We start from the raw sequence: 27,299 nt of genomic DNA on the forward strand, positions 1-27,299 counted from the left end.
CGCGCGCCTGCCGGCGGGGCTGAAGCGGCCGCCATGTTGGATTTAAAGGGGCTGCGCCGCTGAGGGGCGGGCGGTGCTGGGCTCCGTTCTCGCCCCGCCCTACTCCACCGCGACGGCCATCGAGACCCGCGCACCGAGCAGGTTGGCCTGGGGGGTTGCCGGGGGGGGGGGGGGTGGCGGTGACGCCTCGGGCCCGGTCGCTTCTCTCGCCGCTGCAGGCAGTGCGGCCGGTGTCCCTGCCCCGTGGCCCGACCGGCCCATCGGCCGCCGCCGCCGCGCGGGGCCCCGTGGGTCCAGGCAGCCTCCCCGCACGGCCGCGGGGGACGTGGTCTCGGCCCGGCAGATGGCGGGAGGGGGCGTGGGGCCCGGGCAGCGCTGGCCGCTGCTGCGCGGTCTCCGGGGGCGGCGCCCGACCGCGGGCAGCGGGAGCGGAGCGAGGCCCCCACGGGGGAGCCCCAGTCGCGGGGCTGGGGCCGGTGTGGCTCGGGCGCCGCAGCGTGCGGGGAAAGCGGGAGTGAAGGGCAGCGCCCGGCCCGGGGCCGCCGTGCCTGGAGCCGGCGGGCCGTGCTAACGCTGCCTGCCGGGGTGCGCTCCCGCCCGCCGGCGAGGTCGGCGATAAGGGCGCTGGTTCTGAGGACTTTGGAGCCAGCGGGGTGGGACCCAGCCCCCGCCGGCATCAGGGCGAGCCCCGGGCTCGGGGGGCCCCGCCGGCCCCTGCCCTCCTCAGGCAGCACCGGGTCCCCGAGCCCCTGCCCTCTCAGTCTCCCTGCGGGCAGAGCCAGCTGCCTCGCTGCCTGTGCTCTTGCCCGTCACGCAGGGGCGGCTGGCAGAGGCCGGGAGCCCCCGGGGGAGGCGTGTATTTATGACAACGGTGGGACAGCCTGAAGTCCCAGTCATGGCTGTTTCCAGGGTGCTGTGGCACAGACTACGGGTTTCACTGCTCTATAATTAGCCTGTGTCTTTGCTGCCAGGAATGGCTTTCAGTGTAAGATAAATAATATGTGTTTGCACTCCTGCTGTGTAACTTGTGTGAATTTTTTTTAACTGTGTGTACCCCATAGCCAGCCAAGTTTGCCTCCAGAACTAGGGAATGGAAGGGAGAACAGCAAGATCCATTAGTGAAGGAGTGTGTGTTGTGAGATGAGGCAAGAGAGAGCCTGTGTGTCAACAAGGCTGGACTCCCTCTCCTGGGACATCTGAAGCCCTTCCCCCTCTGGGGCAACCTGTGGGGAGGGACAGGAATGCTGATGAAGCGCTGGCTGGGGCAGATGTAGGTAGTTGGGGCCAGCATGCCTCCAGAGGCTCATGAAACATTGTAGGGAGCACTGTGAAGATTGCGTGTTACTATGGTTGGGATGGTTGTAGCAACAATCCACTAGCTATGTTGGCTGCTGTGATGCTGTGGCATTTGTCCTCTCTCTGTGTAAAGCATCTAGAGATTGAACAAATGCTTCCAGGCGGCGCCTGGCCCAGCTCTGCACTGCGCAGTGCTGAGCCAGTGGGACTTTGAGCGATCTTGTCCTGTACCTGGCCATTTTTGTGGGCACAGCGATAGTGATCGCAGAGCTGGAGGGTTCTCTGCAGCTCCACCTGCTTGGCTTTAGGGGCTGGGGTAGGGTCAAGCGGTGGGGACACAGGAGAGGGTGATACTAAACAGGATGTAAAACCTTTTGCCGCAAGATCGCGTGTAGGATGGAGCAGCTCTAGCCGGCTGTAGGGCAGGGGTGACTTTGGCCATCTGAGCGGGAGCCTGATGTGGTAGAGCCCCTTGGGCAGCTTGGGGGGCTCTGCTCTGCTTCTTGGTGCTCCCATCGGTCCCTGAGGAGGGAGCCCTGGGCTTGGCGTGGTGGCGCTTTCTGCGCTCCCAGGAGAGCATCTGACCGTTCTGTTTCTGGAGCCTGGCTGCATCTCCCTCCCCTCCCCCTGCTGCAGTGTGTGTGGTTGGCTGCCGAGCGCCTGGTGCCTGCGCTTCTGCTAGAACCGGAGGGCAGCGCAGCAGACGCCGTGGGAGCCGCGCATCGCCGCAGCCTGGGCTTCTCCGCGGCGCTGGGGCCTCCGGGAGTGCCAACCCTGGACAAGCCGCTACAGGCAGCCAGGTACCGCTCCTCTGCGGTGTGGGCTGGGGGAGGATTCCCATCCGGTGACTGAGCAAGGCAGGGTGCCCCGGCGGCCTGTAACAAAGGGCCACTTTGAAGGGCAGTTTTGGGCAGAGCTGATGATAACTTTTCTCCTTGGGAAGCTTAGTTAGCCAGGCGGGCACAGAATTTCTCTGTAGTGATACTGCGGAAGGACAAAGGGGTTTCTCGGGCTTGCTTGTCCCAAGGATACGCAGCGGGTGTGCCTCCTGCTGCCAGACAAAGCCGGAGAAACGATGACGGAGGCAGCGCCTAGTATACAGCAATGGCTCTCAAACTTTCAGAGCCACGTTTCCCCTCAAACCTTCCCCCCATTAATAAACTGCTTACTAAGCTGTTCCCAAGCGGAGGTGCACCCTACCAAAGATGGGGGGCAGGGGGGGGCAATTACTGATAAGCTTCTGGAAGGGAGAGGATGTGGCTGGGAGGAGGTGTCTGAAGAAGGGCTGGGGGATGGCGTTGCCGCAGAATGCTCTGGCCAGGCAACCGGGAGAAATCTGCACAATGGTGGGAGGCAGCGGCACATTACCAGCAACCGCAGGCTTCGCTGTGTCTTGCAGAGCTGGCATCTGGCACGCTCTTGCGGCTCCATGCGAGGGGTCTCCTCTAGTGCCCTTGGTCTCCTGTCTCCCATGCCACCTTGGAGACGTGGAAAGCACCCACCCCTGCCTCTGCGTGAGGGGAAGGAGGGTGGTGCTCAGCACGCATCGGGTCAAAGATCTGGCCAGCTCAGACACAGGGTAAATAAACATGGCTGAGCTTTGCTGTAATTGGCAGAAGGAGCAGGAAGCGCGTGTTCTCTCATCTGCTGTTTTGGAGGAATGTCCAGGTAGGAACAACAGCATTAACCCCAAATACCAAAATGGCTCTCGGGGCACAAAAGACACATGGCAAGATTTTGACCTTGTCAGAGTTTCTGGACAAAGGCTTGATTTGCTAGCAAAGAGCCATGTAGCTCCTCAAAAAATTCCAGCTGGTTGGGGGACCCAGAGGTAAAACAGATCCTTTGCTTATTACACAGGTAGAGGCTTTGTCTCTGTGAATTTGGCTGCCTTGTTACGGTTTACAAGACCCATTTGCTCTGGAAATACTAGCTCAGATTTGCAGCCTGCAGTCAGCTGGTCTTTGCAGCTGCCTCAGGTACACCATGGAGGGAACGTGGGCACTCCAGAGCCCTTCAGGATACACAAGAGTGGCCCCAGGGCACTTGCTGGTCCCAGCTGTGTCCTGGCCATCTCCTGTACTCCTGAGGCACATCCAGTGCATAGCCCTCACATTAGACAGATGCCTGCAGAGGCTCTGTCTCCTGGGGATTATTCTGCCTGCTTTAATACTACTTCATGCTGTCAGGGCAAGGTAATGGCTCTCGCTCTTGTCTTTTATAGAGTGAGACTCCCAATCAGATTCTGAAGCTAGGAAGAGATGCTTGTCCTGGCTTCATTCCAGCTGCTTAGCTCTTGTCTTCCTAGCCTGGAAACAGGTTTTAATGGTGTTCCACTGTAGTCCCAGGCACAGCAGATTTGGTGAGCTGCAGCAGACATAAGCAAGAGTTTGAAAACAAGGTCTTATCAGCTGATCTGGAGGTGCTAGCACAAGCTTGCTGGTGGGGGTGGTGAAGACTGCTGTTCTGATTCCAGTGGCTCACTGAAAGGTTCATGTTTCCCTGGCCGGCTAGGGTTGTAAACAGCATGAGCTGCAGTAAGGAGCAAAACGGCTTTCTGCTAATGGCACATGTTGGTGTTGTTTTGGGGTTTTCTTTTTTGTCTGTTTCGTAGGTTTTGGGATTTTTTTTTTTTTAACTCTTGTTCCTTCTGACAACTGTTGTCTTTGATTGCTAGTGAATGAAAGGAGTAAGACCTTTCTGGTCTTAAAAGGAGCTGATACAAAGCCAATCAGACCATTTACCCTGTCTTCCTCAGAGCACATATGCTTATTGGAATTGGGTCATGCTTTGGTAACACAGGAATTGCTTGCTCTGGTCAGTCACAGAAAACCCTAGTAGCTTTTGACTTGCCATTTCCAGCTGTGGGCTAGAAAGCGAGAGGGGGATGGGAAGCTCTCAAGTCCTTTCTCTAGCGATATGAACATGAGTCACTGTGGCCAAGTCCTTGTAAAGCCAGCTTACCACTGCGCTGCCCTAGGTTTCAGGAAGGTTATGCTATGGTGCATTTTCTGTTAGAGATTGTAGGCGGTGGGGAGCTGAAGCTTCTGGGACAGAGAGGAGTGTTTAGTGCTGAAGGGAAAGAGCGTGAAGGGAACCCCCGGTCTCCTTGATGGAGAGCCCTTCCACTTGAGCTTCAAACCTAGCTCTGTAGCCCTAGTTAAAAGCCCCTGGGGCTCTTGAAGCCTGCTGGTTAGCACAGACTTTCCCATCACAGGCCTACTGGTATCTAGAAAAACCCCTGGAGCTTCACACTCAGCTAGAGCTGGAGTGTGTCAGCTGCTGCTGAAAGAAGCAATCCTGGCCTTGATCCCTGTCCAGGGGATAGGGAGGGATGGGCTGTTTCCAACAGCACTGTCAACTTGTACTGAGTTACACATTACTGTAGAGCTTGGGGAAGCTGGTTGAGTGAAGCCTTTCTGGGCTTGAAGATCGGCTTTAAAACCAAGAGAGGGGGTGCCTGGATGCTGAGGAGAGTCCTGTATTTTGGGCATGGGAGAATGTGGGTGGGATAGCTCCTCGCCTCCACTCCCTGCTCTGCTGCTGGAGGGGGATTACATTCCCTCTCTTGCTCTGGGACAGAGGGAGCCTGACCCCATGGGACCCTGCTGAAAGGAGGCATGTGCTGCATTCCCTTCCTCTGGGCGTAGGGTCAGTTTCTAGTGCTGTGCTGCCTGGCCCCTTTTGTCCTGAAGTGGTGTTCAGCAAAGGAAAATGTAGTAAGGAGTTTATCTAAGGAATTCAGATGAGGAATTTTTTTTCTCTTTTTTTTTTTCCTCCCACATGAGGACAGTTAAGCCATGGGACAGGGGTCTGAAAAGCTTGTGAAATCTCCATTTTTGGAGATACTCAACCCTTGACTAGACACAGATACCTGATCAGATACCTGCTTTGAGTGAGGGGATGTACCAGAGACATCTAGGCATCTCTTCCAAGTAATACAACAGTTGGACTCTTTTAATAGGGAGGAAGTTGCAACACAGTAGTCTCTCTATGGTACTTGAAGCCATCTCTGTGTTGATTTGACTCTCTAGACTGTCTGCAGTGCAAGAAAGGTCCAGGCTGGAGTCTGGGGTTGGGAAAGAACTTAGAGAAGAAGATGGGGCTCTAGGTGCCCCCTTTTTTGGCAGTAGGGTGGAAAAACACATGAGCCAGAGACAAATGGTGGCAGAGGACCTCATGAACATCAGAATTTGAGTGACTTCTTTTGGCTTTGGAATTGCAGCTCAGAGATATGCTGTGTATGAACTCCCGAGGTGCTGACCCCTGACTGATCTCCCTTTTGTGTGTTCTTAGTGGCTCTAAGGGAGCAGGAGTACCAGGCATTTCTGGCAGTGGTTACAAGCTTCACAGAGCACCATTTCTGCTCTGTGCCTCACGTGAACCTCAGCAGGCATGTATCCCAGGATGGAGCCATATACTGCAATTATTCTACCAGTTTTTACTTTTAGGAGTCCAGCATTTGCCCTCTAATTTCTGGCTCTTATTCATGTTGCAGTTCTTAGTGTTACCCTGAAGCTGACTGCACACCCATCTGTTCCTTCATTTGCAAAACATCCTTCTTTTGACTTTGTTTCTAAAGCCTTAACGTGTGTGCGCAGCTGCTCTTAGCTCTGAAGTTCTTAGGCACCATACAGAGCTGATTATATTTCTTGTTTTACCCATATTGAAGTGGCTCTGGAAATGCTGAGTGTCAGATGTGCAGCTCAGGAGCACCACTTCGTCCTTTTTCTGTGGCTCTGTTGCGGATGGCCTGGGGTGGTGACCCTCAGCACAGTGGCTCTTTTGGCAGTGGTGTGTCAGTGTGCAAGGTGCCTGGCAGTGTCAAAGTGTCCTGGCTGCGCAGTGGAACTCTCAGAGGCTCTGCACAGCTGACTATAGTCTCCTACAGTCTCTGTTTGCTTTCTGACACTATCAAAATAAGGAGAAAACTTGTGCTCATGATACAGCCTCTGCGATGGTTGCAATCTTGGCACTCTGTCTGCTTTTTACTGCTTTTGTTTTATTTTTCAGCATCCAAGGTATTAGGTCTAGGTTTTCTTGCAAAACCTAGTGGTGGAGACTCAGCTGTATATTGGTGATCTCACTTCTAGCTTCGTTGGAGGTCAACCAGTCTTTCCAGAGACCCTTTATTCTGTTGTTTAACAGTAATGAGTTGGCAGAGGTCCAGAGGAGAAAAAACCCTGCCTGCTTTTATCAAGTTGGTTTGCTTCCCAAATGTATAGCCTTGCTGTTTCTCCAGGTAGCAAAAGCATGTCTCACAGTATGAGACTGGGATAATTATTGTGAGAATAAGACTTGAAGCCCCGTGTTTCCATTTCTAAATGCTACCATTGCTATATATCTCCCAAATGTGATCACTCATTCTTGCTATGGGTCAGACTTACTCTTTTTCCACAGGAAGTTTTTCCAGAACCCAGCTGTTTTTCTGCACCTACCATATCCTTAGATCACCTTCTCCTACAGAATAGTTTGCTGCTAAAAGTCTGTGCCCACTTCTATACAGAAAGTGCTGGCAGGCCATCTGCAGTTTGAAGGAAGTGGCAATTATCGTCTTGACAGTATCATTTGTGCAAGTTGTGATGGTACCCTTTGTCTCTCATATACTTGGTCCAGGGACGTGCGGGGAGACAGTGAACTGAATTTGTTGAGGCATATGTAGACCTGAAGTCTCTGTCCTATTGTAGTTGACTCCTGATTTCTCAGGTGCTTTTTTTTTCCCCTCTCTGTAGCCTTCTAGCATTAGGCATCATAAGCTAAGCTTCAAGATTCACTTGGACCCATTTAGTCTGGCATCCTTTTTTCTGTTATGGCAGCTGCTGTGGATTTGAGATAGAAGCAGTGAAGCTTCCAGCTCTTTCCTCTTAAAGCTCCTGCATGTGGGAGCAGTTTTCAGAGGCAGAAAAGTGGGCTGCTGAAATAGCTGATGCTCAATGATTTCCTGGTTATGCACTTGAATACAGGAGGAAGGTTTCTGCCAGGCAGGATGTGCTAGCTGATGGATACCCAGCTGGTTGCTGCAACTGCCACAAAGCTCAGTGCACGCGTGTTCCCTCCCTGTCTTCCTGCAGCACTCCTCCAAATGTGAGCAGGGGAGGGGAGATCAGATGGGTGTTGCCAGAAATCCAGGCTATTCTAGCAGTTCACTGCAAATAGGGAAGACATGCCAACTAGAGCAGAAACATGCTGATGGAGACCTGGGACGTGACACCTGCAGAGCTGTGAGGAATGCAGCAGGATAAACTAGGAGCTGGGCACTCCAGCTCCTGAGGAACTCATTGGAAAAGCATTCTTTCTTTCTGTTCCAGTCTGAACCTCTCCCTGCCAAAGGCAAATGACAGTGTCTCCCCTCCTCTCTGCAGGAACCTCAAAGTGTGTTTTCTGCCTGGATAAAGGACACTCAGTGCCCTTTGCTGAATGTGTGGGAATAGGAAGAGTGCTTATACAGCAGCCTCAGCCTGCCTGACCTTGGTGTCAGTTGCCATAGAGCATGTTTCGGCTCTAGAGGGCTGGGCACTGAGTGTAGACCCGCCAGCACTGGAGAGAGCTAGAAATAAGGCTCTGTAGGGAAGAATTGTCACTTTGGAGGGATAAGTCAGCTCCCACCAGTGCTTGTTGGGATTTTTTGCTGTGCAGGGGGTAGCAGCCTTTAAGTGACTTCTTCTGCAGTCTTCTCTTTGTTTTCTTGTTGGTAGTTGGAAGTGAACAGCCCATGCGCTGTTTTCAGGTTTTGTACACTGTATCCAGCCTGGACAATCCTCTGTCCACCCTTTAACACTGGAAGCATGTCAGTACCTAGCAGGGCTGTGCTGCTAGGATGTCATTCTAGGGGATGTGTAGTGGTGTTTGCACAGCCAGTGAGAGAAGAGAAGCTTGTATTAGTATGTCTTGAGGATCTAAGAATGTAGTTGCAGGGTAGAATGAGTCTGAAGTGCTGTGGGTCAGGATGTTTTGATGATTTTTTCACTCTCAATCTGAAAGCTTTACAGTTCTAAAAAACAAGTTGATGATGGGGACTCTGAAATGCTTGAAGCTTTTTCTGCTGGAAGGGCTGAAGAAAGACAGGTTGTTGCTGTAGTAGGGGCACTGAGTGTGGTTTAACACTTAGCTCAGCGATTTCTCAGTTGAGGAGTAGTTCTGTGCACAGTGGAATTAATGAGGCTGATTTTCTATGGATCTGGGTCTTGTCTGACTGTTATCTAGCAAGGTGCAAGCTCTGGTGGCTTTTTATCATGATTTGGAACATGTTGCTCTTCCCAGTGCATTTGTATTGTACTTTTTAAAGCTGGCAGTGGGATCTCTGTATGGATATAAGTGATGCTTCCATTAAAACTGTCAGCATTTCACAGCTGACCCAGTACATAGAGGGACAGATGAAGAGGCACTTGTGCTGCGCAGCTGCGTTAGCCTTAGAGCAGAGCTCTAGTTTTGTTGTAAGCTGGGTATAAGACTGCTCCTGGGGATCTCCTTGTGTCCCAAACATTGCCTATGCTCCATAGGACTCGCACTTCCTGATTTCCCTGTTTCTGAGTCTGGGACTGTTTCCTTATGAGCTGAAACCAGTGACAAGGCCATTTCACCCTTTAGCAGTTGTTACCTTGGCTTCTGTGGAAGCAGGTAAGTGCCTGCTGAGCCTTCCTGGGAGGCTGTCTGGACCCTTTTCAGAGCAAGACAACAGTTCTTTGCCAGATGTGGCAGCACTAGTGTCCTTTGGGCTGCCAGCCTCTTCCTCTGGAGCTGGGAATCGTTGCACATCTCTTCCTGAATTGTGCTCACCTGCAGAAGTCTGCCTTAGGCAGGGCTTCCCTTGTTGCTTCGATCATTCCCCCAGAGGTGTTATAAAGGTGGCAAAAAGAGTAACGAGGGGAATTATGGACCGGAATGCTGAGCTGCCAGTTCCTGGAGAATCAGTTTGGAAGACAAGGGTATGAGTGGCAGCCAACTCTCAACAGACTTACTCTTTTCTTCAAAACGGTAGTCTGTGCTCTCTATCTTGATCTTAGTGAGGATTTTCATGCCTTTCTTATCATATGGTCTTCTCTAAAGCAAACTGGGAAATGTCACAGTCCAGATGAGACTTTTCAGTGTAAAATGCACAATGTGCAGGGTAACTGCATGCAGAGTATGGCAGCTACTTAACAGTATCCTTCACTTTTGGGTATGGCTCAGGGTTGGTGCAGATGCTGGATCATGAAGTGAATGTGAAGTCAGCATTGTGACTCTGGGGTAGGTGGGGGAGGACTCAGCTCTTGCTCAAAGGTATGAACAGGAACCCAGTCTTCAAGAGACATGAAGTGTACCTGCCCTGCCGAGGTTCAGTAATGCCTCCCCTGTGTGTCGAGAGTTTGCTGCGCTTCCTGAGGGGTGGAACAGAAACCAAAGAGGAGTGGAGAGGAGAGCTCAGGCATATAAAGCAACTCAAGGAACTTTTGTAAGAGTGAGGCTAAAAAGGAGGGAATGGGTAGCTATAATGAGATGTGTGTACTTGCAGCAACTGCCCCATCACTGTTTGCCATCTTTGCTTTCAGTGCTGCAGTGAGGAAGAAACTGGACCCATCTATTGCTCAGGGCCCACTCCTGGGCAGGGATAGTGGTAGGTGAGCTGGGAGATTGCCCTGAGTCCCCCTGGGCAGAGCACACAGCTGGGAGGAGAGGAGCCCTGCCAAGAAGAGAAGCTGTCTCTCTGTTCCTGTATCTGTGGCAGCATTTCTGCTCGCTCAGTAAACCAGGCACAAGGCTGCTGCTGAACAAAGAGCTCAAACCACGCAGAGGTGGGTCCTGCAGGAAGACAAAGACAAATGTGTCGGCAGCTCTTCCCCCACCTCCTCCTGCTTGGTGCCTGGGCAGTGTGCCAGCTTCCTGCCAGCAGGGCCCTGGGTGCTCCGGTGGCGGTGCCTCCTGCCAGCTGTGGGCAGCAGGGAGGTGCTGCCTGTGCAGGGCATTGCAGCGGGCTGCCTTCAGCCCTGCAGGAGGCTGGCCTTGGAGTGACCCGTAAGGAGGTGGCTGGTGGCTTTCCTGCCCTTGCTGAGTAACGTGAAGAGACTGCTGGGGTGGCCCAGCTGGGGAAGGGGAGGCTGAGGGAGGGTTAGATGAGCAAGTCGTGGAGCAGCCAGGGTACTGTCAACCTGCTATAAGAGGTCTTGCCTTGCTTCTTACGACTCTTGCCCTCTGGCCTGCTGTGTGTTTCCCTAGCTCCTGGATCTTCTATGCAGGGATCTTGCAGCCACACTAACATTGTGGGTTGTAGCGCTTGGTGTCCCTGTGCAAAGGCAGTAACTTTGTACTCTCCTGTTGTATATGTGGGGGGAATGGGATGGGGAAGGGGTGCAGAGTCCTTATGCCATCCTGAGGAGTCCTTGGGCTGGCAGCAGGGCAAAAGAAGCTGTAGAAGCTGTTAGTGTTTCAAGCTGACACCCACACGAGGGTTACACTAGTGTAACTGTAGCAGTTGGTGTATATAAGCTTTCCCACACAGGCATGATTCAGTTCATGCTGGTGGTGTTCTGTTCCTTATCAACACAATGGCTGTTCTGTGCCAGGGCTAGGATTGTCAGGGTGTACTCTTCTGGTCAGGGAATTTTTTGTTTGGCCCAGTAAGGCCACTGATGCCTCCCTGTCTGAGAGATGCTCTTCCAGGAGATCTTTCCATTGAGGAAGAAGAAAGCTTTGAGCTGGCATCCCTCCACTTTCTGTTCCCTTTCTTCTGCAGTCGGAAGAGGTGTTGAGCTCTGAGAGCCTCCTTGCATCAGTGGTCTATGGGCAGGAGGTGTATGCATTGCAACCCCAGCTGCCAACTACAAATCTCTGCTCTTAAATGGAAGCTAAATCAGCTTTCCTTGCTGCGGGAGTATGGTGGTGTTGGACGTCAGCACTGATTCTAGCCTTTTTGTCTCCTGTCCACGTGTGCTACCTGCACTGGTTGTCAGCGCTCTGTGCCACAAAAGCGGAGACATGTGCCCTGACAGCTGCCTGCTGCCGAAGGGAGTGGAAGGGCTTAGAGTAGGCAACCAGTTGAATGCTGTCTCTGGCTTCTTGAAGAAGGCTGTGACACTTGTTGTGGCTCTCTGAAACAGCACTGAGGCACTCAGGTTTTGTCTTTCTCTCTGTCTAGGACTGCAGGAGCAGGACTATGTCCACCATGGTATACCCAAGGGAGGAGAAACTGGACAAGCTGAGCCAAGAGGAGATAATTTCCAACACCAAGCTGGTGATGCAAGGGCTGGAGGCACTCAAGAATGAACACAACTCCATCCTACACAGCTTGCTGGAGACCATCAAGTGCCTGAAGAAGGATGAAGAAGCCAATCTTGTGCATGAGAAATCCAACCTGCTCCGCAAGTCAGTGGAAATGATTGAACTGGGTCTTGGAGAAGCTCAGGTGAGAGTGGTGGGTGACCCCCTAGGTGTTACCCAGGAGTGACAGGGGAAGGCAGGCATGTGGCCATTCCCTGTAAGCTGCAAGGGCAGCAGGGGGCTGAACATAGAAGGCCAGTGTGATGCTGAGGGTGGGCTCTAAGCATGCATGTGAGGGAGATACAGAATTGTGGTAGTTACTGACTGGAACTCTTGACAAGGTGATGATGGCATTGTCCAACCATCTGAATGCTGTGGAGTCAGAGAAGCAGAAACTGCGTGCTCAGGTGCGGAGACTGTGCCAGGAGAACCAGTGGCTGCGTGACGAGCTTGCCAACACCCAGCAGAAGCTGCAGCGCAGTGAGCAAACCGTGGCTCAGCTAGAGGAGGAGAAGAAACACCTTGAGTTCATGAACCAGCTGAAGAAGTATGATGAGGATGTCTCACCTTCGGTATGCCCTAGTCAAGCAGCCACCTTTGGGGATGGGGGAGGTTGGACCAGCAGGATTGCCTAGGTGTGATAGCATTGCCTTGGATTTTGCCTCTTCCTAGGTACTGTGCACAGCAATGCCTGTGACTAAAGGGAGCCTGCATGGGGCAGAGTATCTGGGAGAATGTGGAGTAGCATGCCAGGATGCACTGGACAAATTTGGCTTTATTACTTTGAGGCAGGGGAGAGGGGGAAGATGGTGGCAAAGACAACAGGGGAAGCTGAGGGTGTTGGTGGGCTGCAGCAGGGAGGAGAGTTTGGTAGCTGACTCAGCCCAGGGTGCTGATGACTCTTCTGAGAACCACCAGTGTTGTGATTCCCATCCTCTCAGGAGGAGAAGGAGGGTGACTCTGCCAAGGACTCTCTGGATGATCTGTTCCCGAATGAGGAGGAGGAGCATGGTCCTGGATGTAAGTGTTTGCTCATGCGTGGTTGCTGGCTGTATCTGTTCAAGCGTGCTGTGCCAACTGTGCCCCTGTTTATTCCTCTGTGCCTGCAGTGCCCCACCAGCACAGCAGTGCCGTGGCAGCTGCCCAGCAGGGAGGCTATGAGATTCCTGCACGCTTGCGCACCCTCCACAACCTTGTCATCCAGTATGCCTCACAAGGACGCTATGAGGTGGCTGTGCCGCTCTGCAAGCAGGCACTGGAGGACCTGGAGAAGACATCAGGCCACGATCACCCTGATGTGGCCACCATGCTCAACATCCTGGCGCTAGTGTACAGGTGAGCATGGTGGGCAGGGCAGGACTGGGCCAGGAGAGCTTTTGGCCTCTCCCATTTACCAGGAGAGCACATTCTGGTGACAGGGAGCTCCCCCAGCTTCCAGTGCCTTTCAAAAAGGTTTTGGCACGGGAGAGGTATTTGGACTGCCAGACTCCCTGATAAAACTAGGGACTGGCTAAGATAGGGAGGAATGGAGAAATGAAAGGGCTGTGAGAGCTGGATCTGTGTGGAAGGAGGGCTGTTGTTTGCAGTTCTGCTTGCTATGGGCTGTGATGTCCAAATCCTGAATAACTGGTTGATTTTGCACTGCAGGGATCAAAATAAATACAAAGAGGCAGCACACCTCTTGAATGATGCTCTCTCCATCCGTGAGAAGACTCTGGGCAAAGACCACCCAGCGGTGAGTGTCTCCCTCCTTTCAGTTACTTCCCTTGAGCTGTAGGTGCTGCTGGGGCTAGAACGGTGCCCTTATGGTGTGTCTGCAGCCAGACTACCAAGGACAGCACTGTGCTCCGTGATATGAGGGGTGCTGTTCGCATGGTGTGGGGCTCTGTTTTACTGCTTCAGTATTTCCTGCTGTCTTGTTCAGTATGGCCTGTCAGGAGTTAGCTTCTTCAGGATCCTGCAGTGCAGGCAAGGTAGCCTTCTGCCTCTGGACGTCCTTCTCTTCAGAATCAGCTGTATTGCAGGCATGAAGGAAATGAGACAGTCACTGTTACTGCTGCTTGCACCCCTTGTTTGGTCCCAGTGGATTCTGCTTTGTTTCATGGAGAAGCTTATGTCTCTGCAGGTGGCAGCAACTTTGAACAATCTGGCTGTTCTCTACGGCAAGAGAGGGAAGTACAAAGAAGCAGAGCCACTGTGTAAGCGAGCCCTGGAGATCCGTGAGAAGGTAATGGTCTCCCATGTTCTCCATCCTTCCAGCTCTCCCTAAGGGTTTTCCCCCATTACCTCACTGCACCTGTGACATCCAGGACCTACCTAGACTCTTCAGCTGCTGATTCTACCACCACCCTTTCCTGTCTCTCCAGTGTTTTCAGCCTTAGAGGGGCTTCCCAGGAGGTGGAAGCGGAAATCTTTCCTCTTTACCTCCCTAGTCCTTGGCTCTTGTCTGACTTGGGCATGTACTCGAGGTACTACAGTGCCTACTAACTCCAGGAGTCCACTGCAAAAAGTGTTGACTTTTTGTGGCTTCTCTTCTTTTGTTTACCCAGGTCCTAGGCAAAGACCATCCTGATGTGGCCAAGCAGCTGAACAATCTAGCCCTGCTGTGCCAGAACCAGGGCAAGTATGATGAGGTGGAGTACTATTACTGCCGGGCCCTGGAGATCTATGAGAGCTGCCTGGGTCCTGATGACCCCAACGTGGCCAAGACCAAGAACAACCTGGTGAGGCCCTGGGGAGAGGCCCTGTGGGAATGGGGAGTGGTGCCGTGGAAAAGGTTAGGATTGCCTGGTGCTTGGGAGATGTGGAAGGATAGCTGCAAGAGGGGGACAGAGTTAATCTGTGTTGCCCAGTGGGGCTGGAGCTGTTTTCTTGGTTGCAGGCCTCCTGTTACCTGAAGCAAGGCAAATACAAAGATGCAGAGGTGCTGTATAAGGAGATCCTTACCCGTGCTCACGTGAAGGAGTTTGGCTCTGTGGATGGTTTGTACAGCAGAAACTGTTGGGGCTGGGGAAGGGTGAGCAGTTTGGTGTCCTGGCTCTCAGCCTAGGCTTGGCTGGTACTGGTATCCCCCTGGCAGGGGGATGAGATGCCTTGCAGGGCCCCTGCTTTGCGCAGCCCTTGAGACACTGCCATTCTAGCGTGTTATGCTGCTCAACCTCTTCTCTCAGAAGGGGTCTTGGAGAGCTCTGGCTGTCAGTCTTTACTGGGTTGGGAGTAGCTGGCTAAAAAGGGGAATAGCAAGTGGCACAATTGTTCCCAGGCATAGGCTGAAGTTTCTCCTGTACACCTGGCACAGGTATTCTACCGTGGGAGGGCTTGTTCCTTCCTTCCCCTGTCCCACCCTTGCAATGTTGGTTGCCTTTCTTGTGGCCCTGGCCTAGGGACCAGGGGAATCTGGAAGCCTTGTCACTTACCTCTGGTGAGCTTCTGGCTCTGGAGACAAAGTGCTGGACTGTGCAGGAGGTAGAGCCCCGCCCCAGTGGAAGTGGCAGAGCAACAAGGCGAGGTGGTGAGTGGAGCTGTCTTGCATTCTTCCCCACGCAGATGAGCATAAGCCAATCTGGATGCACGCGGAGGAGAGGGAGGAGATGAGCAAGGTGAGTCTGAGCTGGTGGTGCTGCCTGTTGATAGTAGCAAGAGCCCAGGGAGGGGAAGGAAATCTAGGGGTTTTGATCCTCTCTTATCACAGCCAGACCTTCCTTCCTGCAGTCTGAAGAACTGCTGTGGCCACTGATGAAGGCCAGGAGGGGTCTGGAGAGTGGGGAGGGAGTGTGGCAGCTCCTTGGGGAAGGGAGGGAAGGCCCATCAGAGCGCTTGATGCTTTTCCTGGGGCAGGAGGGATTGTTCAGCATCTTGACCGTGGCTGCATGCTCTCTCTTTTTGATTTAGTGATCCCTCTAGGGCACACATATGATGGAAGATGGTGGATGGCAAAGGGTTGTGCTGCAGGGCCTTGGCACTCTGTTGCAAAGAGCTGCTAGTACCCAGAGCACAACCTGCTTCTGAAGCAGCCCTAAGGCTGCATGAGGAAAAATGGAGGTCAAGAAGAAACTGCTGCCATCACCCTGGTTAAGAAATGGAGTCAAACCTCCTGAAAAAGATCTCTGCACAGGGCAGGCCCTAGTTGTTCTATGTCCTAGCTGGCCTGTGAAAGAGGATAGACATGGGTTGTGCTTGCCTTGGACTAGGCTGAGAGGCAAAGAAGCTGTTGCTCCTCTTGCCCAGGCCCTGCTCTGTGCAAGAGCACAGATAAATGCAGAAGAATCATGTGTCTGCTTTTCCCCAAGCCTAAGACGTCACCTGCTTTTTGGCAGGTGGGTGAAGCAGAAGAATGAAGGACTCTGGTCTAGTCCTCTAGCTGCGGTGGGAGCAGACACCGTCTCTTTCCTTTTCCTTTGCCCTCAGAGCAGGCCCCATCCCTACATGGGCTCAGACAGCAGGCTGGCAGGCTTGGTTTAGTGACTTACCAGTCCCATCCTGAGAGTCCTAAGAGCAGGGCAGTAGCAGCTGCCTCCCACCAGCATGCTGTGTCTTCCCATTGACCCGTGCTGTGCAGTCCCCAGTGCAGGGCAGCACTCAGCTCTGCCTTGCACCGCTCTGATTGCTGTCCTACGGATGCTCTGCTGCAAAGAAATTACACTTGCTGTAGCACCATCCTATACAGGAGAAATCAAAGTTGGAGTAGAGACCAGGCTCCCCTTGCACCCTCTGGGATTGAGACACTTTTTTGGAGAATTAAGGGGTCAAAAGTAGACAGTTGTAGTGTTGAGCTATGCTCCAGATAATGCAAACTTCGCTACAGGGCAAGAGAACAGGCTCAGGGACCTACAGTTGGAGTGAGATTCACTTTACAGCCTGGGGCAAGGGCTGAGCCTCTTTCCCTGCCCCTGGGGCTCCTGTCCCCAGGACAGCTGTGCCCATGCCCCATGGCACGGCATAGTTGACATGGCCTTCCTGGCTAGGCAGTGGTAACCACAGACTACTCATGCTGCTCGCCCAGGGGCTAGGTCTGCTGCGCTCTCCTTTGTGCTGTGTTTCCACATTTCTTATTAAAAAGCATCAAACACTTCCTGCAGAGCTTCACTTCTTTTTTTTCTTTCCCCTCGGCTCTCAGTGACAGCAGGGGGAGGCCAGCTTGTGCCAGCAGCGGGGCACAGCTGGCAGCCCTGACCTTTGAGGCTTCTTCTGCCCCAGGGGATTTGACACCTTTCCCCTTGGGTTCTGCCACCCTCTTAGGGCTGCCTCTATGCAAGCTTCAGAGGTGTTTTGACTCCTGAGCCCTCCTGTCCCTGGGACCTATCCAGGCTGTGTAGGCTCTGACGCAAGGAAACTCACGTGTGCCCATGGCTCAGAGAGACTCCAGCATGTGGGGTAAAGATCTGAGAAGTGCTGTGGAACTGAATAAGAAAAATGGTCCCTGTGAAGACAGTTTCTTCTGGGCTAGAGCCCTTGCCAGAGGGAAACTCCTGTTGTGGAGCAGTGGCCCCTGCACCTGCTTGGTGAGAGCAGCCCTGCTGTGCTTGGGGCTGAGCTGGGTGTTTCCTGCCCAGCCCCTGTGTCCTGTGGGTGCAGAGCCAGGGGCAGAGCACACCCCCAAGTACTTGCCATGCACCAGGGTGCACAGTGTGTGGACAGGCAGCCCTGCTCCTGCAGCAGTGGGGATTCCTTCATGCAGGTGCCACTGCCCCTACTGATCCAGGGCAATGCTGGCTAGCAGCTAGTGCTCTGCAGAGTGGGTTGTCCTGGCCCTAAGTCTTTCTCCTTGAGCATCAAGCTCTGCCTCCTCTCCTGTTGCTCTGGTCAGCAGCTTCTCTGCTCCTGGCTGTCGCAGGGCCAGCCAACCAGCTTTGGGGTACAAAGGCTGGGCATGGAGAGGAGACAGCTAGCTGGACTGAGCTGCTGTGGGACTGGACTGACCTTGCAGGCAGAAGGCTTGCATGTGGCTGGCTGATTCCTTTGCTGGCTATGGCTGAGGGGTTTAGTGCCCATGCTGCCTGGCATGCCCATGGGGTTTTTGTTGGAGGTTTGTGTCTCCCCCTTGCATGCTGGGGCAGTGGGGTTGGTGTCATGTCCTCCAGAGCACTGTGAAGATGGACTGTGTTGTCCCTGCTCCCTTTAGTACCGTGGAAGGGGGCTCCTTGCTGGGGTGGGGACATCACTTCTACTTGTGGCCCAAATGTGTTGCAGCAAATGGGCTTTCGGTTTTCCCTCCAGGAACCTGCTGGGATTTGTGACTGCATTTGCACATTGTGTTTCCAAAGGCTGGGCTGGTGCAGGGGTGCAGCCTGGGGCCTGACCCTGGGACCCAGTAGGAGAGCGCAGGCCAGAGAATGGCAGTAGGCATGGGGCTAACAGCTCTCATCTCTCCCCACCCTGTAGAGCAAGCACAGAGACAGTGCTCCCTACGCTGAGTATGGTGGCTGGTACAAGGCCTGTAAGGTTAGCAGGTAAGTGGTGGTTTGTGGGCAGCTGTGGGTTCCGGAGTGGGTGGCCCCAGGGCTCTGCTCATCCTCCATCTGTTACTGCAGCCCGACTGTGAACACCACTCTGAGGAACCTGGGTGCGCTGTACCGACGCCAGGGCAAGCTAGAGGCAGCTGAGACCTTGGAGGAGTGTGCAGTTCGCTCTCGGCGGCAGGTAACCCCAGAGGGACCTTCCCTGGTGGAGGGGGCATTGTGGGGCTCGGGGTGGCAGATCATGCCACAGCATTTGGCTTGGGGTGTGGTGAGGGACTCTTCTGGGCCTTGCAGCATCTGATATCCTCAGTTTATATTCCCATGACACCAGAGCACCTTGGTGGTTGGAGTTGTATTTGTGTGTACATGTGTGGAGTTCTGAATGTGCATGTGTGCGTGGATGGAGCAGATGTCAGCGTGTGTACCTGTGGGGAGGAAGGTGCTCTGAGTGCAGAAATACTGCACCTGGGTTAGGGCAGGTTACTGGGCTTTGTCAGCTACTGAAGAGAGATCTGCACTCACTGGGATGTTTTCTTCACGCTAATTTTTTGTCCAGGGTACACATTAGGGATTTCTTAGAGTACCTCTCACCCTAAACTCCTCTCAATCCTCAAATAATAAAGCAGGAGCTGTACAAAGACTGAAGGACAGCGGAAGCCTTCACACACCAAAATGTTAAGAAAAAAAGCTGTCAGCTTTGGGGTAGCAAAGCCCTTGTCCCCCAGGGTGGTTTATGGCTTGCCGGGGGTCTCACTGATCTGGGAACCCCAACAGGGACTGCTAAGTGCAGGATGTCATTTGGCTCCATCCTTCGTGTGCTGGAGAATTTTGACTGTGATGGGGCAATGGCCAAGAGAGGGGATGGGACTAAGCACAGTGATGGCACAGCAGATCGCTAGAGGGAAAGAACGCAGAAGGGCAACACATGGTGCTTCCTTATCCCTTTCTACTTGCAGGGCATTGACCCGATCAACCAGACGAAGGTGGTGGAGATCCTGAAGGAGGGTGATGGTACAGAGAGACGTCGGAGCCTGGGGGGCAGCGTCAAGTACGAGAATGCCACAGACGGTAGCGAGGAAGTGAGTATGGGCGTGGAATGGAGCGGGGTAAGTACAAGACACCATCAAGAATGGCCTCAGCCGGCTGCCAGAGGGAAGGGACAACCTGGCTCAGGGCTGTCCCCGCGTGGCCTGTCGTGGCATCCTTGTCTGCCTCCATTTGTTCCCTGCACACTTCCTTCCCCTCTTTCTTGGTATGAGCCAGCCAGCCCGCAAAGGTGCGTGTCTGGGCCTGGCTTCTGGTGTACAGGCCAGATATCCCCAACTGGGGGCTCCTGCTTCCAGGGGGCTGCCAGGCTCTCACAGTGCACAGCATGAGCTGGTCCTGGTCTGCCCTTAATCTTAGCCTTGCAACCTTATTAACATATCTCCCTGCTGCTCCCCTCTTGAGGCCCTGGCTGAGAGCATCAGCCCTATCTCAGGCCCACACAGCCTCTGTGAGCAACTTGGCTGTCTGTCCCGCACTGCGCCACAGGCGATGCTGAGCCTGGGGAGGGTGTGTATGTGCCTGGTGTGTCTGTGACTGAGTGGACTGCAGGGCACAGGAATAGTCTGCAGCCAGCATCTTTGCTGTCCCCCTCTCCTGGTCTCATTTCCTCTGTGGGCTCTGGCCAAGCAGAGGTGGTAAAAGGCAGGTCTTTGTGGGATGCCAGGCCAGACTGACCAGTGGCAAAGAGGTGGCAAAAGAGGCTGGTGTTAGCTGAGACACAGCCAGGGTGACCTGAACCTGTCTAGGCTTGCTCTGAGACTGAGGTGCACTTTGGTCACTAGCACTGAGTTTAGAGAAAGGTAGCAGTCCAGGTCTGGGACAGGTGCCTTTTGTCTCCTGCAAGGAGGAGGATGGAGAAGAGGTGGCAAGTGAGCATGGTGCTGGTGGGTGCTTGGCTCAAGGGCTGCTAGAGCTCTTAACGCTTACTACGCCTCCTGCAAACTCTAGTTGGGAGCATAGTGTAGCTGGGTACCCAGGGGTTTTTGCAGCCTGGCACAGGTGATAGACTGAGCACTCCGAGTCCTTCGCGCTCCCTTCCCAACTACTGTCACTAACCCTTCTCCACCTGGCTCAGCTCTATTCCCACCTGCATGAGCTCCCTTCCTTCCTCTTCTGTGTTGCCATGACAGCCCCTCAACACCCAAGCCTGAAGCCTGCTGGCTCTCTTGATTGTGGATTGTACCCAGGAGATGGCTGGAGGGGACCTTGGGGAGCAGAGCTTCGAGGGGACCTGGCAGCTCTGTCAGATGCAGGGCTGTCCTCTGTCCCAGCTCTGTCCCATCAGGAGTGAAGAGGGTCCTAGCCCTGGCAAGGCACCAACCTTGGGCCCTTGCACTCCCCGGTAGTTGAGGGGCTAGCAAACACAGAGGGATAGCTGCAGGTTTGGATTAGGATCACCTGGTCCCTGTCCTGGCCAGTGTCTCTCTACAGTTCCTCCTGGCTGTGGGTGTTGGGTGATTGCTTTGCATTGGTGATGGTCTGGGAGACCTTTCTGACAGTCTCTGAGCTGATCATCCCAAGGCTAGCAGGCAATACCACCCTGTGACCCAGCCAAGGGGGATAGTCCCTGTTTGTATGACCCTTCCCCAGAGGGCTTGGCAGGGCTTCCCTGGCCCAGCCAGCTGTAGATAGAGGGTTCGAGGGCTTGCCCAGCACCCTGGGGGACACAGCTGCTGCCACATGATGCTCAGTGCCTTTTCCAGCATGCTGCATGCATAGCCAGCCTCCTCTCCCAGCCAGCAGCCCTGCACTGGGCTGCAGCTCCCCCAGAAAGAAGACTGAGGCAGCTCCCACTGCTCCTGTCTGTTATGGCCAGTTGTTCCCTGTGCTGGTCTAGAGACCTCGGATGTCACCCCTTAGCTGTCAGCTGCTGTAGGCAGGGCCATGGGAGCCCCCAAGGTGCCAGCAACCTCTGTGCCCTGCTGCCAAGGGCAGCTCTGGAAGCACCCCAGGGCCTGGACCAGCTACTTGCGGCCCAGGTAATTGGGCTGGGAGATCCAGGGTCTGGGCTGTGAGAGCAGGGATGGCACCAGCTCAGTGGTGCTGAGCCTTTGGCAGGCACCCCATGCCCAAGACCCAGGAGCAGGGAGCCCTCAGAGCAGGAAGCCCAGGCTGTTACTCCCTGAGCTAGATGTTCCTGCTAGCCTGCTAGAGCATGCTGGCAAAGATGTGAGTCTGCTGTTTCAGCCTCACAAGACTCCCTCCCTGCCCAGACATGGTCCGTTGTCTCTGCATGCAGCCTGGGCCCTGCCCCACCTGCTCCCTGGGTGACCTACAACCTCACGGCCTTGTAAATTGTGTCTTTCTCCTCTCTGTGCACTAGGCTTAAATGCCTCCCGAGACTCCCTCTTTCCCCTCCACCGCAATCACCTGGATGTTTGTGTTGTATCTTCCGACTTTTCCTCCACACCATCCCTCCTTCCTCGGCAAGAACTCCACGCCAGTCCCCCAACCCTCCCGGCGCGCGAGGGCACCGCGACGCCTGCAGAGGAGTGCCTGGCCACGTGGCCCAGCTCCAGTCCCATGGCCAGCAAAAGCAGGAAGAATCTGCGAGGAGCTGCCTGCTCCCCCAGGCCAGGGTGATGGGCCACCGTCCCCTTGCGTGCCCCCACCCCCAGCCTGCCCTTGCACATCCCTGGGGACCAGGCCTGCGGGGGATTGTCTTCACTCCAGGCGTGCCGACTCCACTGTCATTAGACATCCTTCAACCCTCGTAGCTTGTTCCCTCCATCTCTGCAGAGGCCAGGATGGAGGCACGAAGATGGGGCTGTTCTGGGACAGAGAGGCCTGGCCTTGGCAAGGCTGCTGTGTGTCCAGTTCCTTTCTTCCCTGTAGGCTTAGCTGATGTTAGTGCCCTGTAGCAAACCTGCTCTGGCCACCAGTGAGCTGGGCTCTCCCTGCAGCACAGGGCAGTCCCTGCCTTGCTGTCTTCCTCCCTGCTGAGCTCTGCAACCCAGGGGCAGCATGTGGGTCTCTCTGCAGGGGCACAGGAGTGTAGGGCTGGCCCATAGCTAAGGTACATCCAAGATGAGGTGAGGGGGTGACAGCCAAGGGCCATGCATGGAACAGGGACATGCCAGGATAAGTATAAGGATAAGTTGCAACCTCCTGACCTGATGGTGTAGCCAAGTTCCTCACCTAATAGCATTAAGGGATGAATCGGCTCCCCATTGCTCCAGGGTCCCTAGGTGTGGCTGCTGGCAGAGGGAGAGGCTGTGGTGAAGCTGTTTGTTGTTCCTTGGAGGCAGAGAGAAGGGTAGGAGGAAAACAGAACTTTTCTGTAAGGGACCAGACCCCAGGCCATTAGAAGTGGCTAAGATGGGGAACGGGCTGTTTTGGAGCAGAATGGTTGAGAGAAAAAGGAGGTGCAAAGAAGGATACGAGGAAAGGAAGAGCTGGGCCTTGAGTGCTCTGAGCATGTGGGGGCAGATGGAATGGATGGAGGGAGGTTTCCGCAGGAGAAGGGGCCAGGTTGCTCATGAAGGAGGGCAGTTCTTGAACACAGGACCTGGCTTGCCAGGCATGGTCCCTGTAGCTATGTCTTGCTGTCTGGCTGTCCCTAGCCAAGTGGGTGGGAAATCTGTAACCCTGTTACGGCTAGGAAGACAGTGCTGACCCTTGCCGTGTGTGGGGGTGGCTCAGTGCCTCTGATGGGACTCCAGGCCTACACAGGGTCTGGTCCTGTCGGTCGCTACTGGGAAAAGGGACGTTTTCCATGGCCAGACTGCCACTGCCTTGAGCCTCACACCCTTGGGTGCACACCCTCATCCCACCTCCTATAGGAAGTAAACCTCCCTGGCCCTTTATTCCCTTATTCCCTACCTGGGAATAAAGCTGGGGAGGCTGCAGCCAGCAGGGTAGAGCCCGGAGGCCAGTGCAGGATACCCCCTTATTTATTTAGGTAGATAGTTTGTCTTATGCTAGTCACCTGGCAGGTTGTGCTTGTGTCTGTCTGGGCCTGGCTTTCCCGTGGTGATACAGTGGCCTTGGGGCACGTGCATGCTGCTCTCCTGGGAGCTTGTGCTTGCTGAAAGGACCATGGGGTATGGAGCCCAGGGCTGAGTGCTCTAGGGCTGCACCTTCCTTGCCTCTCTCTCCCAGTGCTGCTCCATGCTCCTGGAGAGTGTTGAGTCCCCAGTGCAGGGTGCGTTCAGGCCTCAGTGCCACCTGCCCCTGTGCTTTGCCATGTCCTGGACCTGGTGCTGTAACAACCATACCTCTGATTAAAGGTAGACAGACCCGAACCGCTGCCCTGTGCTTCTTTCCACGCTCTGTAGGCCAGCGTCGGTCAGCCCTGGGGTGGTGGGTGCAAATGCTGCTGGAGCAGGTGTGGGGGTGCTTGGTGTCTGTGTGTGTGCGGGGGGGATGTGCTGCCTCCAGGGCACCTCTCCTAGGCTGAGCATTGGAGATGAAGGACCCAACTGCACTGAGCCTTTTCCTAACCTCCAAACTGGGGTTGCTACTAACCCCAGCTCTGTAGCCATGTATGGCAGAGCTGCCCTGGGGCATCTGAGCTTGGGCCTTCCCCAACAGGTGTTTCCATTAGCCAGAGAAATATCTCGTTGTGCCCACCAGTGCTGAGCTGCAACGTGCCGCCAGATCACGCCTGAGTCCCCTGCCTCCATGCAGCAGGCAGGGTGGGAGCATGCAGCAGAGAGCAGCTCAGTGGGGGAGCTGCTGCTTTTTCTTTGAGTGCTCTCATCCTGGTGGGTGCAATGGGGTGGGGGCTTTGCAGTAAACCAAGCCCCATAAATGTTCTGGGTTAAAAATAACCCTGCAGAAAAGGAAGTGGAGAGAGAAGGGAGGCTATTTTTAACCCAGCATGCAGCAGCGTTTGATTCTGGTGTTGGTCTGCAGTCAGTCTGCATCACTGGAGCTGGGGAAATGTGGCTCCATCCTCCAGCTCTGACCCCAGAGCATACTTCCTGGCCAGATCCTGCTGTCCTTGTACCACGGTCCTACTCCCCTGCCCCAGCTGTGTTTCCTTCTCCACCCCTGGCTTGTGTGCCCTGGCAAAAGTGCAGCACCCTGCAAGGGAGGGTGGTGACCCAGTGCAAGTCTGGTGGGGAGGCAAAAGACACCCTACCCCTGTCTTTGCTAGTGCCATATGCTGATGGCTAGCTCCTCCAAAACCTGCCCATGACTCCTGATGCAGGAGGTGAATTGTTTACCTTGCTAATACTTTTGGTGCTCTCTGCATTCCTGGTGAGTGGGTCCCCTGAAGCGACAGCAGGTGACTTCCAGTTTGGAAATCTCTCATCCTGATGAGAAAGCAAAGAGTTTCAATGCACTTGGTTTGTCCAAGAAGGGGCGAGATGAATACCAGGAGAAAGGTTTGCTGGTAGGAAAAGTCCTGTTCAGCTGTTGGAGAGGGGTCTAGGGCTGGATCAGCTTTGGGTAATTGTAGTGGGGAAATGTTGGAAAAGCCTTCCCCAGGGCTACAACCCATAGCAGTCAGCACAAGGGGGTGACTGACAGAGACCCTGCTTACCTGCAGAGCTGCACGGACAGTCCTGGAGCAACCGCTGCTGCTAGCCTGGGCTACGTTGGTCATTTGGAGTGGAACAAAGGGGCTCCCACACATGCTTGTGAGGAGCAAAGGGCTTCTGCGGTCACCTTATCTGTTTGTTCTGCCGTGATGTGCCAGGGGCCTTTGGGATCAGGAGCAGGGAGGACTGCTGTTATCAGGCTGTGAGAGCAAAAGTAACTCCACATCAGCGGTGGTGCCACAACCTTGTGTAATGAGCATGCCTGGCCGCAGGGGAAGAGCTTGGTGCCATGATGGCACAGTGGCATGAGGTGGTGTCATGCTGGCAGCCTGTGCCTTGCACATGGAGCTGAACACAGGCGATGGAGAGTGCCTTTCTGAGTACTGGGAATTTTGGGGGGTATGTGGGAGGAAATAGGCTGGGGAACAAGATTTAGGGCTGGTTTTGGTCTTTGGAAAAAGCAGGCTGCTGTAAAGAAACCCCTGCAAAGTGTCACCCCGGGGCAGCTAGTGGGGCCAGGCACGGCTGAAGCTGGGGGACCGAGAAAAGTGGTGCCTGTGTGGCAACACAGTGTTGGTGCAGCCAAGTGAGTGCATCCCAAATGGAGCTGCCGGAATTGCTCAGCAGGCTCAAAGCTAATTGTCTTGGGGGTGTTAGAGGTGGGACATGGACATGTGTGCCTGTGGACTGGTCTTGTCTGACATGCGTGAGCCTGCAGGCCTGGCATACGTAGGACCAGGATGTGTGTCAGGACGAGTGCTGGATGGAGAGGAGGAATAGCAATGGCATGGTGAGGAAGGGCAAGGGGAGGGGGAGGATAGTCTCCAGCCAGCAGCAAATGAGGAGGGAGTCCTTGAAATGAATGTCCTGGCTCCTGTCAGGATTTGGTGCTTCCCTGGCCACTGGGACCTCCATGGTAGCTGCTGCGTGAACTGTTGCAGATGGTGGAGCTATGCCATGTTTGGGCAGGGCTGTGGGGATGCCACTGCCACTTGTGCTGGTGGCCTGGTGCAGGTCAACAGCCTGGCTGGGTGTTGGGCTTGCACCGGGCAGGAGGGAGGATTGGTCTGGGTGAGCCAGGCCATGGTGGGGGGAGTCCCCAGTTCCGTGGTCATCATGTCCCGTGGAGAACCAGGGCGAGAGGGAGCCCATGTAGTGAGCAGTAAGCCTGCTCTGGGCTAGGGCTAAATCGTAGTGCAAGTGGGCAAGACAGTTTTTAGGGCCAAGCCCAGTTCCTGGTCTGCAACGTGTCAGAGCCTGATTGGTGCCACTCAGCCATCGCCCCGGCTTGTGTCTCTGTGTCCAGGATGGCAGTGGCACCCTCCAGCGCAGCAGCTCCCTGGGGAAAATCCGGGATGTGATACGGAGGAGCAGTGAGATGTTGGTCAAGAAACTGCAGGGCAATGGTCCCCTGGAGCCCAGGAACACCAGGTGGGTACCAGGGCCGTGAGGGCCAGGCTGGGTACAGAGCCAGGTGGGGGCCCTACCACCTTGGGGTTTCGGGGTCTGGCCAAGTGCAACGAGATCACACCTGCTCTCCTCTGCTTTCTTGTAGCATGAAACGAGCTGCATCATTAAATTACCTGCACAAGTCTAGTGATGCTTCATTTGAGGTAAGCACTGGCTAGGCAGCAGGGCTGGTGCGGGAATGGGCACTGGGGTGGGGGCTCTGTGGCTGCACCTGGCTCTGGGGGCAGTGGCCAGCAACAGAAGTGGTGAGGGGCACAGTGGGCCACACATGTGGTGCCCGAGACTGCATCGGAGGTGTTCGTCCATGCAGAGGTACTCTGCAGTGCTGGAGCTACTTTCCTAAGGGGTGGTCTGGGCTGGTGCCCCCACTGTACCCCCTGGGTCTCTTCTGAGATCATAGCTCCAAATCTGAAGGTGTTGCCTCCAATTAACCACCACTCTGCTCAGCAAACCAGCCACAGAATGGGAGCGGGGAGGGCAGAGGTGGCACCTAACGTGGCTGGTAATGTCGGGGGGGGAGTCCTGGCTTGTAGGGTGTGGGAGGTGGGCTGGCAGCTCTGGGGTGTGCGTGTGGATTGCAGGTACTGGTCCTCACGAGTCTTTTCCAGGGCACCCAGGGCCTCCGTGCGGAGAGCAGAGGCCTCAGCGCCAGCAGCATGGACCTGTCCTCCCACAGCTCCCTGCTCTCCTCCAATTGACCCCCCCACCCCCCTACAGGTGCCCCCCCGCATCTCGCCGCTCTGCCGCCGGCGCACCACTGCTTGGCACCACGCAGGGCAGCGCCCGGCACCCTCCCCACCCCAACTGCTCTGTTTCCCCCACCACTGGCTCTTGTGCCGCTCTGCCCGGGGGGGTGGGGGGCTCGCGGGCACCGGGAGGCCCTAGCTAGTTCGGGAATTGCAGCCCGCACGCATGCTCCTCTGCTGCGCACCCAGGGCCGGCAGCTTCGGTGGCGGCACGCTCGGCCCCAGCCGCACACGCTAGCCAGGTAGAAATGCCAGCCGGGAGAGAGGGAGGGAGGGAGGGAGGGAGGGAGGAAGCAAGCCTCGTAGGCTGGGGCGGGGGGCTGCACCCCCTTCGCCGGGGCAGCGGCAGGAGTGCCCCGGGCCTGCCGCAGGCCGCATGCCCCAGCTGGGGCGCAGGCGGGGGGCGGCCGTGGCTGATGAGCCCCAGCTGGCTGATCGCTGTACTTTATTTTATTAAATAAAACCGACCCTAGAAGCGACCGCGGCTCGGCCCCTGGAAGGGTGTGAGGGGAGGGCGGGGGGTGGGGTGGGGCGGGGCCGCGCGGCGGGGCCGGGCACGC

General features: G+C 55.1%; 1 protein-coding gene across 7 annotated transcripts; it reads left to right on the plus strand.

Moving 5' to 3' along the window:
- The first annotated feature begins 18 nt into the window (after positions 1–18).
- KLC4 (kinesin light chain 4) lies at positions 19–27,218 on the plus strand. Of its 7 annotated transcripts, XM_074817512.1 has the most exons (18): positions 34–141; positions 1,933–2,096; positions 9,825–10,067; positions 11,408–11,674; positions 11,871–12,101; positions 12,471–12,549; positions 12,639–12,864; positions 13,177–13,264; positions 13,655–13,756; positions 14,079–14,252; positions 14,411–14,510; positions 15,076–15,128; positions 17,911–17,978; positions 18,060–18,168; positions 18,944–19,093; positions 25,830–25,954; positions 26,079–26,136; positions 26,602–27,218. In XM_074817512.1, the coding sequence occupies exons 4-18, from the start codon at positions 11,426–11,428 to the stop codon at positions 26,689–26,691; spliced, it is 1,902 nt and encodes a 633-aa protein (XP_074673613.1). In that variant the 5' UTR covers positions 34–141; positions 1,933–2,096; positions 9,825–10,067; positions 11,408–11,425; the 3' UTR covers positions 26,692–27,218. The 7 variants fall into 7 exon arrangements, with proteins under 7 accessions (XP_074673611.1, XP_074673616.1, XP_074673618.1 ...); XM_074817511.1 differs by lacking the exon at positions 9,825–10,067; XM_074817513.1 differs by lacking the exon at positions 1,933–2,096.
- The last annotated feature ends 81 nt before the right edge of the window (positions 27,219–27,299 follow it).

Source organism: Strix aluco, chromosome 3 (genome assembly GCF_031877795.1).
Source record: "Strix aluco isolate bStrAlu1 chromosome 3, bStrAlu1.hap1, whole genome shotgun sequence".
Lineage (NCBI taxonomy): Eukaryota > Metazoa > Chordata > Aves > Strigiformes > Strigidae > Strix > Strix aluco.